Source organism: Zalophus californianus, chromosome 17, assembly GCF_009762305.2.
Source record: "Zalophus californianus isolate mZalCal1 chromosome 17, mZalCal1.pri.v2, whole genome shotgun sequence".
Lineage (NCBI taxonomy): Eukaryota > Metazoa > Chordata > Mammalia > Carnivora > Otariidae > Zalophus > Zalophus californianus.
The window spans coordinates 3,833,743-3,852,474 of record NC_045611.1 but is presented as its reverse complement, the minus strand read 5'-3'; the positions used below and the strand labels follow the sequence as shown (position 1 = coordinate 3,852,474).

General features: G+C 61.4%; 1 protein-coding gene across 4 annotated transcripts in view; it reads left to right on the top strand.

Annotated features, from left to right (window-relative positions):
- Window positions 1-2,584: 2,584 nt before the first annotated feature.
- GSE1 (Gse1 coiled-coil protein) overlaps window positions 2,585-18,732 on the top strand; it is a 400,092-nt gene continuing 383,944 nt past the window's right edge. For 2 of the 4 annotated variants that reach the window (XM_027617163.2, XM_027617160.2), the window contains exon 1: window positions 2,587-4,574. In XM_027617163.2, coding sequence (XP_027472964.2) covers window positions 2,712-4,574 — 1,863 coding nt within the window. In that variant the 5' untranslated portion in view covers window positions 2,587-2,711. Of the gene's footprint in view, window positions 4,575-18,732 lie in introns of all 4 variants that reach the window. The other 2 variants (XM_027617162.2, XM_027617161.2) reach the window with 2 other exon arrangements.

Genomic DNA, 18,732 nt, shown 5'->3' with positions numbered 1-18,732 from the left:
AGACCTGGCTCCTGCGGGGGGCGGGAGTCCCCAGGTTTCTGGAACAGCTGACAGAAAAATAAAATCAACGGCAAATTCCTAAGCTGACGAGCTGAGTCGGAGAATGGTGAGGGAGACCTATGTGAGGTAGAGAAGTCAGGGAAGTCTTTCGGGGAGGGCACTGCAGCTGAGACCCTGGAGATGGACAGGAGTTGGTGTGCAGAGAGAGCCTGCAGAGGCATTCGAGGTGGGAGTAAGGATGGGCCAGGCCTCCAGGGGTTCACGTCAAACCCCCCATCCCGGGACCTGCATTTCCTAAGCCGACCTTATTTTACCAGCAACCTGTTGTCTGTATGGGGCTTGAGGGTTGTGCTAGGCCACCATGAACAGACCCCAGCCCTTTAAGTTTCCTGATCAGGCCCCTCCTGCCACCAGATATGAAAAATGCCAGAAGCCGAGGAGCCCCCCCCACCCCCACCCCAACATTCCTTCCGGACAGTTTTGCTGACATAACTTTTTTTCTGGGCCTGGATAAGGACCTGCAGTACTGAATTTCTGGTAGTAGTGGTGGTGATGATGATGATGATGATGATTTTTTTTAAGTCCTAGACTGTGAGCCCTGGAATATGCCCCAAGGGTTCCCAAGAGGTGGTCCTTTTCTCTTGTTCCGTTTATTTATAATGCATGGCCCTCCTCCATGCCCAGGGGAAGCCGAGTTTTATTTACATGTCAATGCCCCAGAGGGCAGAGGGGCCCACCTGGCACCTTTGTCCCCAGGCTCACTCTGGGTTCCAGTTGGCAGGCTGGGATAGCTGTCAACTGCTCAGAAGTCAGAGACTCACGGACTTTAGAAGCTGGAAGAGGTGTCCTTTCACAGATGGGAAATGGAGGCCCAGAAAGGCCTGGCTTTGCACAAGCCCTCCCAGCCTGAGTCACAGCAGTGGGGAAGACTGAGGGGTCCTGGGGTCCTGGCCATGTCCCCTGCCATGGACAGTTTCCATCAGCAGATGGGTGACATGGACCAAATGTCTGCCTAGTGAGGGGCTTGAGAGCAGGGGCTTTTGGAGCTGAATCCCAGCCCACCACGCCTGAAAAGTAACTTGACCCTCAGTGGCTCTTCTTTCTCATCTGTAAAATGGGCTGATGACAGCCCTTAACCCAGAGTTAAGGAGCAGGAACTGAGCTGATGTATATAAAGTGCTTAGACTAGCACCTGGCACAGTTCATCCCCTGCCAGAGCTCCTATTTATTAAGAGGAAGAAAGGGCCCAGAGTTGTTGAGTCACTTGCTCTAGAACACACAGCCCCGAGACACACGGGACCCTTCCTGTGCTGCTGGTGAGGGCTCGGTAGCCCCCGGCCAGCGGTGGGAAAAGGCGTGGCAAGTTGAGGACCCCTGTCCCCCTGATGGTGCCTTCACTAACGTGTTCCAGGAGGCAGGGGATAGCTCCTCTTCCGTCTGTCTCCAAAATTAGCACACTGGGCCTTGAAAGGTGCCCCAACCCGGGGCTGCGCAGGGCCGTAAATGACCCTCATTTGGTCCCTCCTTTAAAACGAGGAGGGGTGCCGGGGCGCCCAGAGCCGAGTCGTCTGGGCGCTGCCCCTCCCGAGAGTCCCTCCGGGGCTCCTCGGTCTCTCTCTCGGGCGCCGGCCGCGTCCTCACCGGGCTCCCACCCACCCCCACGCCGCGTCCTGCTTGCCCTTTACTTAAAGAGCAGCTCCAGCCGCTGATGGGTTTCCGCAGGTCCCCGAGGAGACCCTTCGGACGGCCCGAACCCGGCGCGCTGGAGAGAGCCCCTAATTGGGGCCATGAATCACCGCGCGCGGCTCCCGGCTGGACACAAAATAGATAGGAGCCGGCGAGCCATTGTGCGCAGTTCGGGCCGCGGGGGAGGGAGGGCCGAGGGGGCGGGGCGCCGGGCGCCGGGCGGGAGCGCGAGGGAGGGATTCCCCGCCCGCCGCACGCCCGCCCTCCGCCCCCTCCCCCGCCTCCCTCCGCGCCGCCCGCCGCCCCGCCCCCCTCCTCCCCAATTAAATGACCCCACGCTTTGGCAGGCGCCGGAGCTCGCACATGCGGCCGCCGCTCCAGCCGCCCGGGGCCCGCCGCCGCCGCCGCCGCCGCCGCCGCTGCGTTCCGGGCGCGCTCGCCGCGGCGCCGCCGGAGCCTCGGCAGGCCGGGGGGGCGCCCCTGCGAGCGGCCGTGCGCCCGCGCCCGCGCCGGCCGCCCGCCGCCAAACTTCGCGGCGCGCTCATGCCCCAAGTTGGGCGCGGCGGCGGCGGCGGCGGCGGCGGCGGGCGCTGAGGGGCGGCCCCGGGCCCCGGGGCGCGGGGCCGGGCGGACGCGGCGCGGCCATGAGCGGGCGGCCGGCGCCGCTCTCCCGCAAGCAGCGGCTCATGGCAGCCGTGGGCGAGCGGGCTGCAGCGGCAGGCGGCGGCGGCGGGGGCGGCGGCGGGGGCGGCGCGCCGCTCTCCTGCTTCATCTGCGGCGGCGGCATCGGACGCGGCAAGGAGCTGAAGCTGCAGGTGAAGCAGCCGGCGGCGGCGGCGGCGGCGGCGGGCGCGGGGACGGCGGCGCAGCCCTTCTTCCCGTTCCTGCAGCAGCAGGAGCCGGCGCCCGGCGCGCGCGAGCTGTGCCCGGCCGACGGCTGCGTGCTGGTGTGCGCCGTGTGCCGCTGCTTCCTGGGCGAGCAGTGGGCCGCGTTCGAGCGCGCCCGCACGCCGGTGGACAAGCGCATGTACTGGCTCAAGCGGCCGCACCAGTGCGACGCGGGCGCGGGCGGGCGCCGCGGGGCCGCCGGGGCCCCCCGCGAGTGGAACGTCGCCTACGCGCTGGGCGGCGCGGCGGGCGACGAGACGCGGGACTCCGAGCTGTCGGAACTGTCGGACACCGACCCCCTCTCCGAGACCGAGCCGGCCGCGCGCGACGCCGCCAGTCCCCGCCCGGGGCCCGGGCCTCGCGGGGCGCGCTGCCAGGAGTGGAGGCCGGCGCCGGGACTCCCTCCGGGACAGGGCGACGTGGAGGAGGAGGGGGCGCCCTCGAAGCAGCGCGGGGACGGGGAGCCCAAGACCGGCGTGAGGCGCAGGCGGAAGGCCGCCGGGAGGCACTGGGTCCCCGAGGCCCGGGCCAGCGTCCTGAGGGGCATTCAGGACCCTTGGCAAGGCCCTGCCGTGCACGCGGCCCCTGCGGAGGTAATGAAAGGAGTCCCTTCGGGCAGGACCGCCAAGACTCCCGAGAGCAGGCCGCCGGGGGAGCCCCGCGGGAGCTACTGCATGTCCGAGGACAGTGACATCAACATCACCAGCGAGGAGGAGGACCGCAAAGAGCAGCCTCTCCCTGGCCTCAAAGAGAAGGAGAGCGCAGGCGGCGTCTCCTGGGCTTCCCTGGAGAGCAGGGCTGCGCCGCCAGAGGGCCTTTGCTGCTATATTTGTGGGTCGGCTCTGGCGCCGGCCTCGCAGCACCAGATCCACGTGCAGAAGCAGGAAAAGCTGGCCCAGGCCCCCTTCTTCCCCTTCTTGTGGCTGCACAGCCCCCCTCCAGGGGCCCAGCCCATCAGCGAGGGCGGCAGCACTCTGGTGTGCCCCTGCTGCTTCTCCTCGCTCATGCAGCAGTGGCAGAGCTTCGAGCTGGCCAACGTGCCGGTCCTGCAGCGGCTCTACGTGGTGCCCCTGAACAGCCATGCGCCCGGCATGGCCTCCAAAGGCAGGAGGCTCCCCAGAGAAGATGGCCCACCGGCTGGGGTCCTGCCGGAGGCCTGCTACCTCTGCGGGGAGGACTGTACCCAGGATGCCCGGGCAGTGGCCTCCAGGATCCTCAACGGCAGTGCCAGAGGCTCCATGCATTTCCCCTTCCTCAGCCTCCTGCCCTGTCCCCCCAACGCCCGGGGCCCCAACAAGCGCTGTGAGGTCCGAAGCTGCCCCAAGTGCTTCAGCGTCCTGGAGGACGTCTGGGCCCTCTACCGGGCCTGCCAGAACGAGGAGCTTATCACCTCCGTGCAGGGGTTCCTGGGCAGGTACCACCAGGCTTTCTCGGCTTCAGACCCTGCTCTCTCCGAGCCGCCGGCCCTGGCCCGGGGCAGCCCGGCATCAGTCTGCTACATCTGCGGGGCCGAGCTGGGCCCTGGGAAGGAGTTCCAGCTCAACGTGAACCCCTCCAGCCGCCTGGGCGAGAAGGAGCCCTTCTTCCCGTTCCTCACCGTTTACCAGCCCGCCCCGCGTGCCAGACCTGCCGACTCCACTGGCCTGGTGGCCACCTGCGTCCTCTGCTACCATGACCTGCTGGGCCAGTGGCTGCAACACGAGGCCCGCAGCGCCCACCACACCGTCAGCCCCTGGTCGCGGCAGTACCAAGTGGAGACGTTCGTGTGCTTTTTTTGCCAGCAGGAGAAAAAGCGGTGTCTCGGGCTGAAGGCCGTGCGGGTGGCCCGGCTACCTCTGTTCCTCTACACCCTCCGAGCCAGCCACAGCCTGCTGGTGGACGATGGGCGGCAGCTGATCATCGGTGCCTGCGTGGAGTGCGGGACCCTGGTGTGCGCTGGCCCAGGGCTCGCCCGTCAGGGGCCTGTGGATTGGAGCTCCCCGGTGGCAGCGGCAATGAAGGTAAGCGGCGATTTTCCCTTCAGCCTCTGTGATTCAAGCAGGGAAGGAAGACCTGTTATTTTCTGTTCCTTTATGGGGGAAGGAGGGCGTGCTGATTCTGCGTGATCCGTTCCAGTAGGAGGTGCCTTCCCGGGGGGTTCCCGGGCTGGCGCGTGGGGAGTGCGTGGGCCTGGCTGAGCCAGGAGGCACGTAGAGTTGGGGGGAGTGCGGGGAGTGGTCTGTGGAAGAATGGGGGCACTGCTGAAAACAGTAGGCTCGGGCCTGAACTTGAGTGTGTTTGCAGCCGAGTCCATCAAACAGAGGAAGTTCGGGGCATGTCTGTCATCCGCCTGATAACATTGGTAATTAGTCCAGCCGCACAGGTCACCGGGAGGTCCCTGTGCTCACCCGGTTGGAAATGCAGCAGAGGTGGTGGTTCCTCTCTACTCTCGAGGACTGGCCCCGCTTAGCTCTAGCAGCTTTCCCCCCAAGTTAACGCTTTTCCTTTGAGACTCTCCGGTTGCTTCACAGCAGATGGAAACAGATTTTCAGACGTGGGGGTTTGGGACCCGGGGGACAGTGGCCTAAACAGACTTTTCCCCTGGTGGGAAGAGAGTCTTTCTTCTCTGCAAGTCAGCTGTGCAGGAAGAGGGCGGAGGGGGTCGGGGGGGCTGGCGTTCGCCCCCTTTGTAAGGCGCCTGCCTTCACGCTCCCTACCCGGGAGGAGCCGGACTGGGGCTCAGTTCATTTTGGATCTGGCTTTGCATAAGGCCAGTGCAGGGCCTGCCCCCCAGTGGGTCTGGGGAAGTAGGTGCTGGTGAGTTGTGATCACCGTGATGATCTTAATCTCCGCTAGAGACCCTTAGAATGGTTTGTTTTAATCAGATGCCTGTAGTGGGAGCCACTGGTGAGGGGCCGGCAGAGGGCCCTGTGGACGGGGAAGAGTGTCCCTGACTTGTTCAGGAATGATCGTTCCATGCGTTTGAGAGGCTTCTCGTCCTGCCTCCTCCTCGTATGTGCGTGTGCACGCGTGCGGAGATTCCTGGGTCATGGGTTCGTTCACAGTGGCTGCATCTGTGAAGTGGACGCATCCTCCCGTTTTCTCTGGTGCTTGCCCTGGGCCTTCACACTCTGCCCAGGCTTCCTTCTCTACCAGTGTCCCTTTTGGACCGCAGAGATGTAACTGGGGCCTTTGGTGGGCCCCTCGTTCTAAATGCGTGCACTGTATCGCTCCCCACCTTGGTGCTGGACTTCTCATTGGCAGCCTCTGGCCGTCCAGCCTGTGGGTCTGTTCCTGGGTATCTGAAGAAGTGAAGTTTCCAGAAGGGCTGGAGCTGGGAGGTGAGCTTGGCTTTGGAGCAGGATAGACCTGGCTTCCAATCCTGCCCTGTCTCTCGGCCACTGAGCACCTGAGTGGATGTGTCTCACCCTCCCTGTGCTTGTCTCCTGGGCTGGGGAGCGGAGCGCGGGATCGCCTGCCCTTGGAGGGCCAAGTATGCAAACAGATTGGGCACCCAGCTGCCCCCAGAAAGTCAAGTGCCTGGCATACGGTGGGACCCTCCCATCCACCCGACGTGTTGGGCAGGGTTGTCTGGGATATATAGGTCAATCCTCTGCGTGGCTCTCAGTCTGCGGGATGGTCATGGGTCTCAGGCTTGGGGATGGGGGCACACGGAGTCGTCAGAGCGCTTCCTCTGAGGTTTGCCAGAGTGCTTTTCTGCAGAACATCCACTCTGGGGTGAGTTTTCCTGTGTTGATTTGCTCACTCATCAGGAGTTGATGAGATGCCAAGTGTGGGCCTCCCGGGTAGGAACTGCAGGAAACGGTCCAGCTGGGAAGGTGGCTGCAGAGGGTAGCCCCGTGGGGATGAAAACGCAAGCTGGTGTCTGCCCAGAAGGGGTCAGCATGAGTTTGGGAAGGCTGACTGGCTTTCTTGTTTTTGCACCGTTTCTAAAGCAAGTTATTTCGTTTGCTCCTGTGAGGCCTTATTACTCCCATTTTGCATATGAGTACAGTTGAGGTTCAGAGAAGTCAGATGGCGTCGGCGACTGTCACGCAGCCAGTAGGGGTGGCTGGGGTGGGTCTTCAGCCTGGGTCTTCCCATCCCTGAGCCCCACTCCGTCCACCCCCTGGTGGAGGTGTAGCCTTGGAAGATGGGTGGGTTGCGGTGGAGGTGGGGCTCGGGGGCGGGGTCCATCAGAATAGGCACAGGAGAGCCAGTGGGGAGGAGGGGGAGAGAGGTTGCAGTCAGCTCCAGGCCTGGGAGTCAGGCACAGAGGAGAGATAAAAAGTCCTTGGAAGAAGGCTGGGAACGCGCTCGGGGAAGAGATCCACCCAGTGCTGGGCCGTGGCAGCAATCCAGGTGGGTGGTAAGGCCAACGGCCTGGGGGTGGGGGGTGGGGGGGAGGGCAGCATTGCGGCTCCCAGGCTCCCACAGCCAGCGGGTGGGAGAAGCATCCACTCCTGCCTAGAGGAGAGCCTGACTGGTGATCAGTCGAAAGCCGGAAATGCAGCCTCCTGCCCTTCCTTCCTCCCGCCCATTCATTTAACAAATGTGATGGAGCGCCTACTCTGAGCCAGGCACTGTTCCAGACGCTGGGGATCTGGTGGCAAGTGCTGTGCCTTCTGTGTCAGGGGGGAGGGGCATGGCGGTGGCGGAGAGCCATAAACAGAGCAGGACCGGCCCCCGGCGCCAGGGTGGGCACAAGGGGCGAGTGCTGGCCTCACGGCTGGGGACAAAGCGGGGACTCCGGTGGGGGGTGCAGCTCCCGGTCCCGCCTGTCTCTGGTGTGTGGTTTGAGGATTCGGGGGGAGTGGCTTGGGGGCGTTGGCAGGTAGCCCCCGGGAAACCACTGAGCCAGAACAGCATGTCCCGGAACCTCATCGATACCACCTCCTGTGATGGCTCCTGTTGTTCCTGGTCCACGTTCATTCATTAGTGAATCAGCCTGAGACACGGAGAAAGGGAGAAGGAGAAACAGGAAAGGAAGGTGTCACCGACACCCCCTGTTTGGATGGTGTTTGTGGCGTTTCCCTCCAGCCGGACTCCTTGCTTCCCCGGGGGGCGCCCTGTCCCGTAGCCCCCAGATCTCAGAGCCGGCGTCTGGCGCAGCGCTATGTTGGGGCTGGTGGGGCAGGCTGCAGCCCACCCTCTTGGGGGGCCCGGCACCCCCTCCCTGAGGAGGAACGCCAGTGCCCGGGCCCCTCCGTGAAGCCGCGCATGAGACTCTGGGTCGGCCTTCACCCAGCCCTGGTTTCAGTGTTCGTTCTGCTGGGAGCCGGCTATGTGACCCGGGGCCAGACTTGCCTTCTTGAAGCACCAGAGAGATGGAGATGACCTTTCCTCTGGAAGGTTTGCGGTGGGAGCCGCAGGTGCACAGTAGGAACGCGAGACACGTTCATTCCTTTCTCTCGCCCTGAGGTGCCGGTAACTGGGGGTTGTGTCTCTTGTTGGCTCCCACCTGCTGTGCTGTTGTGGCCTCTGCCCACCCCCCACCTTCCTGCTGGGGGAGGGGTTGTCCCTCCCTTCAGAGCCCCGGGGCGAAGCGGTCCAGGCTGCCAGAGGCAGCATCCGGGGACATAATGATGATGATGGTGGCTTCACAGAATGCACTTTGTGTTCCAGACTGTGCCCCACACTTCCCTTGTATCACTCTTGCTGGATCCTGCCAGCGGCCCTCTTCAGGGAGATGACACCATCTCCATTCCTTAGCAGAAAAGCAAGTCCAGAGAGGGCAAGCGATTTGCCCGGGGTCACACAGCTAGTAACAGCAGGACCGGCATTGGACCCAGGAGTCCGGCTCTGGCATCTGGGCTCCAGCCTCCACTGTCTCTTGCCTTTCTGTTCCCCCTGGGGCTCCCCCTGTGAAGGTGGCAGTGCCCTGGACGGGGGATGGTCCGAATTTCCCCACACGTGCCTCCCCCACCCCTGGAGCCCTGACAGGCGGGAGTTAGCTTGCACGGGTCAGAGGCCCCGAAAAGCCCCCACTGGCTGGCCCCGCTGTCATGTCCCTCGCGCCCCTGGCCGCGGCCCTGCTGATAAGTGGTGCCCTTTGTCTCTGCTCCCCGCCGCATTGTGCCGGTGTTCAGATTTCAGCCGGGACCTCCTGCTGCGGGTCGTCCCCGACAGGCCCACTGCATGATCGATGGGCTTTCCTTGCTTGCCAGTTGGCGGGCCGGCTGTCCTGCCCTCTCCCAGCGACCCAGCGATCCGTCCAGGGAGCGTTCTGGGGAATGGAGCGTGCAGCTGTTTACCTAACCACACCCTGGCCCCTCACTGTGGGGACACCCGGCCCAGCCCCTGGAGCGTGGCCTCCGAGCCCAGAACAGGTGTTGCTGCTGAGGCCCCTTTCTTTTCTCCACGCTGACATCTGAGGCCTGCAGAGAGCGTCTGTCATTACTCGCCTGTCAGGGCCGGCCCGCACATCTGTTTCCGTGTTTCCCGGCTCTCTGTGCCCCGACGGCTCCCTGCTCTTCAGGAAGGGCCTGGCAGCCCTCCTTCCCAGGCCGGGCTCATGGGACATCTAAGCCAGGTGAACGGAGGCGGGAACCTTCCAGAAAGTGCTGGAGGGGGCCGCCTGGCTGGGCCGACACTGGCACCCTCACCCTCTCAGGAGCAGCTGAGAAATGGCTGGGCTTTGGGCCTTTCTCAAGCTCTGACCACCTCCTCCAAGGGGAGGGCCGGGCTTTTCTTGGCAGGTTGGGAGCCATCTGCCCAGAGGAGTAAGCCCTCCCGACTCTACTTGTCCTTAACCTGGAGGCGACTAGGGACACCTGGGAAAGAGGAAGCAGAGGCAGAGGATCTCCAAAACTCAGCCTTCCCTGGAAGCAGGGAGGGGCAGGACGGCAGGGAGGCAGTCTCTGGCCAAGTCCAGAGTCCTCCAAGCTTTCTGGCCCCTTCCCTGCTTAGATCTCTCAGGATCTTACCCTTGGAAGGTTAACTCCCTGTGACTGTCTTTGGAGGGTTTGTAGGCTGTGGGCAGGGTTGCCTCACTGGCACATTTTCTGGGCTGGGGAAGCCCCCACATCTGGAGTTCAGGTTCTTCTTCTGCCCCAGGTCCACAGCCTGGTCGGGATGGTGGAGAGGGGCGATACTTCTGCCCTCTGGGAAGAGTACCTGGGAACTTGAGTTCCGATGGCCACGTAGCCCCAGGTGGGACATTCATGGGGGCCATTGTGGAAGGAGCTTCTACTCACCATGTGACCTTTGCGAAGTTTTCCCGTCTGTCCAAATGAAACGTCTGGTCTTCGGGGGTCACAGGCGGTTTGCGTTCCACACGTGAGGTCTGACCGGAGGCTGGCACCGTCGAACAGAGTATTAACCCTGTGTCTGGACTTGCTGCTAAAATATCCAGTCCTTGGGGCGCCTGGGTGGCTCAGTCATTGAGCGTCTGCCTTCGGCTCAGGTCATGGTCCCGCGGTCCTGGGATCGAGCCCCGCATTGGGCTCCCTGCTCAGCAGGCTCCCTGCTTCTCCCTCTCCCACTCCCCCTGCTTGTGTTCGCGCTCTCGCTGTGTCTCTCTCTGTCAAATAAATAAATGAACTCTTAAAAAAAAGATTAAAAAAAAAAAAGACCGCTTGATTGGCGGTCTCTTCTGTGGGGTTGGAAAGGAGAGAGCGCCTTCCTGGGGTCTAGGTTTTCTTTATTTTACTTTCCTTTTTCCCAGCTGTATGGAGAGAGGGTTGACACATAAGGTTGTGTGAGTTGAAGATACAACATGTTGGTTTGATACATGTTTCAGTTATAAAATGATCACCACCATTTCACCACATTGTTACTTTTTCTGTTTCATGGGGAGAACATTTAAGATCTACCCCCTTAGCTGCGAATCCCCCTTTAGGCGTGGATATGGTATCAGGAACTGCAGTGACCAGGTGTGCCTCAGATCCCCGGACTCCCCAGACGTGTGAATCTTATCCCTGGAAGTTTACACCTTCGTTCAGTATCTCCCCTTTCGTGGGGTCTAGGTTTTAAATTCAGGCTAGGATGTGGGAGCCCCCCAAACACCATGATATTCCATCCCATGTCAGGGTCAGAAAAACTTCTTGGATCACCTTTTTGGGGGCAACCCTACACCAGAAGGACCAAGCCCACAACCTAATGCCACTTGATGCTGGCTTGTTTTTTCAGTAATATGAGCTAATTAGATGTATAGGTTTTGAAAGAAATTCTGGAAGTCCTGTGATGGGGACACAGCTGCAGTTCTGCCTCTCATCCCTGCTCATTTTTCTACCCTTGTCCAGAGCTGCCCTGGGGAAACACACCTGGAGAATCACACATTCTACCCATGAGATCAACAAATGTTTGTGGCTGACGGTGTGGAATCGGGCAGGCCCTGCCCTTGGGTGCTCGTGTGTGTGTGTGTGTGGGGGGGGTTGGTGAAAGGCTCTGGTTGTGATTGTGTAGTATGTTGAGTTCTGTGCTGGGGTCTGCTGGGAGCTCACAGGAGGGTGGGAAACTGGTATGTTCAGGGATGGCTTCCTGGAGGAGGTGACGTCTAAGCTGAGTCCTGAAGGCTGAAAAGGACTCAGCCAGGTCTGTGTAGGAGTCAGGTGCTCCTGGTGGGGAGAGTATGTGCAAAGGCCTACATGTGGGGAGTGGGGTTTGCTGGAGAACCTTAAATAGGTTTTTGAAGTGGGAGGAGGTGATGCTGTGGGAGTGGTTGGCAGTGACTAGATGTGGGTTTGCATCAATGTGAATTTTATAATACCAGTGACTGGGCCCTACCCCAGCCTATTAAATCAGAATCTCCGAGGTGTGGCCCTGGTAGCCCTGGTATTTCAAAGCTTCTAGAAGATTCCAGCAATGGGGTAAGAACTGCTGATGGAAGCCATTGTAAGCATGGCCCAGGAGTTTGGGACTTTTATCTTGAAAGCTGTGATGGTCACTGAAAGGATTCTGTTCCTTCGTTCTGTCTTTACTAAGCACTTACTGTGTCCCAGGCACCGTTCTGGGCATCAGGATCCAGCCCTGAGTAAACCAGATGGGGAGCAGCAAGGGGCTGAAACAGTAGTCAAAGGAGTGGCCAGGGAGAGGCGGGTGGGCTGGGGGCTGTCACTTGAGCAAGGAGGATGGTCTGGGCAGGGGCCTGGGGTAGGACCCCCGGGACAGCGAAGACACTGGGGTGCCAGAGGGCAGGGAGGGGGCGGTCAGGCAGGGCTCTTGCACTGACCTTGAAAAGACATTGTTTTTGTTTAATCTTTTAATCTTTTTTCAATGGAGATATCATTCACACACCATAAAACCCACCCTTCTAAAGTCTACGATTCTGTGACGCTTAGACGTTTAGTACATTTACAGAGTCGTGCAACCCCTAGCACTGTCTACTCCAGAGCATTTCTGTCACCTCCAAAAGGAGCCTCGTGCCAGGCACTCCCCATCCCCCCAGCCGCGGTGACCACAAATTCCCTTTGCATTTCTCCCAGGTAGACACCCCTGGAGCGGAACTTCGGGGTCACCTGGTAACTCTCTTTAACAATTTGAGTTCCGGTTTCCCCCTGCAGGTTTTAAGGACACAGTAGGACCTAGGTCGTTCTGTCAGCTCACTGACCAAAGCCACACGTCCCTTCCTAGGTCTCCGGACACCGAATTGGTGTTGGAAGACGGGAGTCGGTCTTCTCTCTGGGAGAAGGATTGGGAAGGGGTCACCCTTGCTCTTGGGGCTTTTGACTCCAGCCCCGGGAAACCAAAAGCGCTGGATTCCGGTGCGAACACTCACGGTGCCCGCCGCCCCCCCCGCCCCGTCTGGGCCTCAGTTCTGCATCTGTAAGGTGGGAGCAGACCGTGGGCCAGTGGCTGAGCCCCTTGGCTCCTGCACAGCTGCTAAGCTGTAGCCATCTCTTCTTTCTGGCCCCGAGGGCGGTGCGTGGAGAAGGCCCCTGACGGCGAGGTCTGGCTTGGCTCTGAGTCCGCTGGCTCTCGGGTTCCCTGCCCCAGCACCAGCCACCCCGGCCACGGGCTGTCGCTCTCTGCCGCCCGCCGGGTTGGTCTGGAACCCTGTATGGAAACCCTTGCTGGGTTGGGTTTCCTTCACGTGATGCCAGCAACCTGAAATGAAAGTTGCAAAGGTCCCAGTCAGAATGGGGCTCAGGCGAGCCGGGGCAGGCCTGCTGGGACCCGGGCAGGAACAGGCACGTCTGGGGGCTCCTGTTTCCCCCTGGCGGGCTGTTGGGTGAGAGCCAAGAGGGGAGAGGAAGCAGTGGGTCCACGGAAGACCCCTCAAAGCTCCAGGCCCACCGAGGCCGCGTCTTCCTGCCCACCAGTCAGTATCCTCTGTAGGGCAGAGCCAGTAACAGGGAGGGGCGCAGAGCTTCTGTCCGTCCACCGGGTCCTGATGAAGACACAGTGAGGCCTAGGGAGAGGGTGATGGGGACGCCAATGGTCGTCACAGCACGCTGAGAGTGCCCGCTCTGTGCTGGCCGCCCTCCCGTGGTGCCTCGTGCAGCCCTCCACCCATCTTATAAGGTGGTTTTCTGATTTTATTAACGAGGAAATTGAGGCACAGAGGGGGGAAGTCACTTGCCTGAGTCACACAGCTGGCTGGGAAGTCTGGAGCTGGGATTGCACCCGGGCCATCTGACTCCAGCGCCCAAACGCCTAATTACTGCGCCACGCTCCTGCCAGGATGTCAGGGGGAGCGTGCGATGGCGGGATGCTGCCACGTGGTGGGTGACGGTTGGTGGACATGGTGTGTATGGTTCAGTGCCGGGAGGGCTGAGGGCCCCGCCAGGACCTGGCCCCGGGGGCAGGAATGGGAGTCTGGGAAGGCTGCCTGGAGGAGGGGTCACTGATGGAGGTCCTACAAATGGGCAGGACTTAAATAAATGCTGACTTCTGGAGAAATCTTCACCTTTGGGGGTTTATATGACAGTAATGCCATTTTCAAAATGTCCCTATTTTATTCTCCTAACGTATTGTTTGGATGTTGCCTGTCAGTTGATGACACGCCAGGAACAAACTTCAGTGTTTTAAGGGTATATTCAGATTGTGTTGTATTTTACGTGAAAAATCTTACATACTTCAGGTTAGAAAACTTGGAGCAGATGGAAGGTCGCCGCAGGCCAGGTTCAGCTTACCTCGGCCCTCTGGGTCCTGCTGACCCTCTTGGCTCCGTTTTCGACAGCCTCCCACTGATGGGCCATCAGCCCAGGACGCCAGGAGGTCCTGTCACTGGCTCTTCTGCCACCAGCTAACTGGGCGGCCTTGGCTAAGATGCCAGCCTCCTCCCCAGGCTGCCCCTTCCTCCCCTGACCATGGCGGGTGGCGTGAACTGCCCTGTGGGGAGGTGGCATGAGCCCCATTTTTTAGATGAAGAGGCCAAGGCTCATAATTCTGGGAGTTGGGATCGAATTACTAGCAGTAAATGGCGGAGCTGGGCCGCCGGGTGAGAACAGGGTGGTCTGGGGGTGGTCTGGCTCCAGGGCCCGTCCCCCTGCCCGGGGTTAAGCGGCCCTTCCTGGAGATGGTGTGGGGCTGGCAGGGACCTGGCTTTAGCCGCGCAGGAGGCTGCCAGGGGTCTCCTGGACGGACTTCCAGCAAGGGGCTCGGAGGAGGGGGGTCGGAGCGTTGACACACCGCAGCAGTGTTTTATAGGCCATCCCAGGCCCGTAAACCTCGGCTCCCGGCTTCCAGACGAGAGGGTTCGCAGCCGGGGAGTAAGAAGCTTGTGTGGCTTGGGATGGGCCAGCGACGCAGGCAGGTAGGAGGCAGGCGTGGGCATAGCGGGACGGGGGCTGGGGGGCACAGGGGGTCCCGGTGACCACGGCATGGGGGCCACGGAGATGAGGGAGGCTGGGAGGAGCCTTCAGGCGTTGGAGGCCCCGGCGGCCTGAGAGCCTGGCTTGCCACTGGCTAACAGCACCAGCCCCTTTCATCCAGTTCCTTTGGGCGGCTGGATTTCTCCAGGCTTGCCGTCTTCCCTTCCAGAGGGCCTTTCTCACAGTCATGTGCTGTTCTTTCTTTTGTGCGATCATGCGACATCCTGGGGCCATTGGACAAGAGAAGCCTGGAGTGTTCAGAGCGCAGCTTTATGCTCCTTTCATAGGGCTGCTTGCACCAAGCGCCGAGGGACTGCCAGCCTTGCAGAACGCAGCTCGGCCCCAGGGACCACCCAGGGGGGACAGGGTGAAGTGGCCTGGGCGTCCCTGGGCCACCGGCCCTGCAGAACGCAGCTCGGCCCGGGGGCCATCCAGGGGGGAACAGGGTGAAGTGGCCTGGGCGTCCCTGGGCCACTGGCCCTGCAGAACGCAGCTTGGCCCCGGGGACCACCCGGGGGGACAGGGTGAAGTGGCCTGGGCATCCCTGGGCCACCGGCCCTGCAGAATGCAGCTCGGCCCGGGGGCCATCCAGGGGGGAACAGGGTGAAGTGGCCTGGGCGTCCCTGGGCCACCGGCCCTGCAGAACGCAGCTTGGCCCCGGGGACCACCCGGGGGGACAGGGTGAAGTGGGCTGGGCGTCCCTGGGCCACCGGCCCTGCAGAACACAGCTCGGCCCCTTCTGGGGACCCATGGCCTGGGTCCTTTCTGGCACACATTTCCCCTCTCGTGCAGGAGCTGAGGGTTTGCCTGCAGACCTGCACGTCCCCAGCCAAGCAAAAGCTGGCCGCTGGCCTCTGTCCCCTCGGCCATGCCATGCGGAGAAACCAGGCCCAGGAGTGGGGTGGCAGAGTGTCAGACTGTCCCCCAGCAGCCTCTTTCCCCACCTCCTTGCACTCTGTGTGCACACAGGAGGCTTGGTTGGTGGCCGGACCCTCCTTCTCTTCTTGAAGCTGCAAGAGCTCCTCTTGCCTTTTCAAAACTGGGTAGGGTGGTAGTGGGCCTGGCTTTGTGAGTTCCCATGCCCCGTGATTGCTGATCGCTTCCCATTAACCGGCGGGCCCTGGCCCTGCCTTGCCAGTTACCCGTCACTTGTCAGGGGACTGGACGAACCAGACTTTTCTCAGGGGGGTTTTAAGGACTGGTTTCAGGGTAGGTCCAAGGAAGGCGGGTGGAGGAGATAGGTGTCGCTGGAGGCCAGCTGAGTCAGAAGGCCAGCAGGTCGCTGGGGGTGGCATGAGAGCCCAGGGTGGGGGGCCCTTCTTCCTCTGACATCCCTCCGGCCCCCTCCACGTGCACCTGCATCCCCCCACCACCCTACCACACTCATCGTCTCTCCCACGCGTTCCCAGGCCCTCTCTCCCATCCTGGCCCCCCACTGCACACGCGCGCTTGCCCCGGCTCCCTCCCTGCCCCTCCCCCACAAACGTATACGCGCTCACAGCCGGCCGTGTGCACGCTCGTGGCACCACACTCTCTGAGGGAGGGTGTTGGTAGCTACTGCGGTTTGCATTTGTCTCTTCTCCCTTTTAACTTTGTCCGTTTTTATTACTTCATGGATTTGGAGGCTCCTGCGTATTTATGATTGTTTTGTCTTTCTGACGGATTGGCTGTGTCGTCCCGGTGATGTATGCCCCTCTCTCTCTCTGGCGGTGTCTCGAAGTCCGTCTTATCTGGATTAATCCCCATCTGAAAATCAAGGCGCCCGAGGCTCAAATAGGGAAAAGTGACTTGCCCAGGGCCACACAGCTGTCAGCGTCAGGGGCAGGATTCACACTGGTCCGAAGATTTCTCCACCCCAGCAGCTGCTTCGGGGTGGTGGGTCTGAGAGGAGCCCCTTCCTGGTAACTTTTTGGGTGCCTGCATTTTGATGTCATCATTGTCAGGCGGCCAGAGCTGTGTCCCCGCCCGCCCTCAGCAGAGGACCCCCCAGGAGCCCGGCATCTGGCCTGCAGCCTGTGGGAGCTCAGCTGAGTATGCTTGGAACACACTCTGGAAACTTCTCACCAAATTCTGCTCCGGAGTTCCTAACCCTCCCCACCCCGTTTGGTGAGATTGTTCCGAGTGTGTTGGGCAGACCTTCTGAGTCCTCCCACGGAGAAAGTGTTTCTCCGGATGGCAGGAGAAATGTCCCCCTCCCTGGCTTCCCTGGCCTGTGGGGGCCTTTTGGAACTTCGGCCAAATCCACCTCCTGGTGGTTTCACCCCAGCCAGGGCCACAGTCTGGAGCTCCTTGGGGGCTCTGCGCTGGTGGCCTGGCAGCTCCCCGGTTCCGGGGGAGAGCTGCCTCTGCCTTCCCGGGGCATTCTGGGAAACTCTGGGGCCTTGCTTGGAGCCTGGGGGGACGTTGCCTAGGAGATGTGTGTATGGGGGATTGACACAGAAGGGGGGCGCCTTTGCTGTGGGCCGTGTATCGGGGGCATCAGCCAGGATGGTGGGTGGGTCTATCCAGCAGGGTTTCACGGAGGCCCTACTACGTGCTAGACGCTGCAGAATGAGGGAGGCAGGGCGCCTGGCGGGGTCATGTGCATGCCGATCACGATCGTGCCCGCCGGAGGGTGTGAACGCCGTCACTTACCCGCTCCTTCTAGAAGCCATCCGTCGTAAACACATTACCGTTTTACGTACTCCCGGGCCAGAAAGCATGCTGCCTGTGAAGCTGACACCCCACCCGCTGTACGATTCCTCCTGCTTGTGGAGAGGTTCCAGTGTGAAACGGAGTGCGGGCCCTCAGATCCGTGAGACGCAGGGACACGTGTGTGTGATGATGATGATGATGATCAGAAGTAGCAGTGACACTTATCTTACCGACCCTGTGAGTGAGGGAAGGTGGCCGTCATCTCTCCTGCTGGGCCCCTTGGTGACCTTGCAGGGACTCAACAAGGCTGGACCCCCTGAGCCGGGATCGGGCCCTAGTTGGGTTCGATGCAGCAACACGGCCACACCCAGTGCCGTGAGGGAGCTGTGAGCCTCAAGGTGGATGCCTCTTGCCTCTGTCACCTCTGGGTCCAGGGCTGGGGAGCAGGAAGCAGTCTTGCTGACAGGCTGGCTCTGTGGCATGCAGGTGCCCAGGGCTCTGGGCCCCAGGGGGCATGACGGAATCGCTCGTGATTCTGGCTGCAGTGGCCCCGGCAGCAGAACCTGGTGGAACCTGGCGTCAGCAGAAGCTGGGAGCTGCGCGGCCCTGGGGCCTGGCTGGGGGGAGGGGCGGGAGCAGGGCCAGGCTGTGCCCCCCTGCCTCCCCACCGCCCTGCTGGGGCTGCTGCCTGCTGGACTGGGGCTCCAGGGAGGGTCTGGGCACCCACCTGCCGAGAGCCCTGCAGACCTAGGAACCTTCCTGCCCTGGGGAGAGAGAGGCAAGGACACGAGACACTTGCCTCCCAGAGTTTTCCCCTTTGGAAGGGCTGCTCCCTTCTGTCCCATCCGCTTCTCCAGCCATCCATCCAAAAGGGGTGGGGTAAGCACCGTGTCACCCCTCTGAGACTGATGGGGAAACCAAGGCTGCGGGTGGGGTGATGCTGGTCTGCTCTCAGTGGGCGGCTAGTGTGGTTTGGCTAACGGCGATCTGAAGTCCCACCTTGGCAGCCACCCCTGCTACCCGTATGGTCCTCCGCACGTCGCTTTCCCTGTCTGGGCCTCACACCCCTCACCCATACACCAGGACAGTCTCAGGACCTCCCTTCTAGGGACGTAAGCAGGCAGAGTCCCTTGTGGAGGGCCTGGCGAGCCGTCGAGACTGCAGAAGTGGCGACTAGTTACTGGGAGCAGAGGAAGGAGGAGAGGGAGGAATCTGAGGCCCCGCTCACAGCCCTGGCCGCAAGGGCCCCTGGAATGAACGTGCCCTGCGTCCCTCGCTCTGACCCACAAGCTCCGACCCGGGCCATGCATAGCCCATAGCAGGAGCTCCTGGTTAATCTCCCATGAGCCTTGGCGGCAGCTCTAGAAAACCCCAGCCCTGTTTAAAATGACCACCGGCCTCCGTTGTCCAAGAGGAGGCAGTGTGGGGGATGGGAAACCTGGAAGTAGAGCCCGGAGCATGTGGGCCCTGAGCTCCCCTCATTCCTTCTCTGGGCTCCCTGTGCTCATCTGAGAGATGAAAGGGGCATTCGGGTAGATGGTCCTTCTCGGGACTTCAGGCTCCAAGAACACCCACGTTGGCCTTTGGTGGCAATCAGCAGGTACATGCCACCTGACTGCTTGTCTGTCTGGCTGTGGGGCCTGTTTCCACATCTGTACATGGGAACCGTGGTTGTGTATGTGTCACAGGGCTCAGCACAGAGTACGTGCTCCGTAAATGTTGGCTCTTAACTGTTTTTGTTGTCGTTCGGTTTCCTCCCCAGTCCTCTGCATTCTAGAGAGCTGAGCTG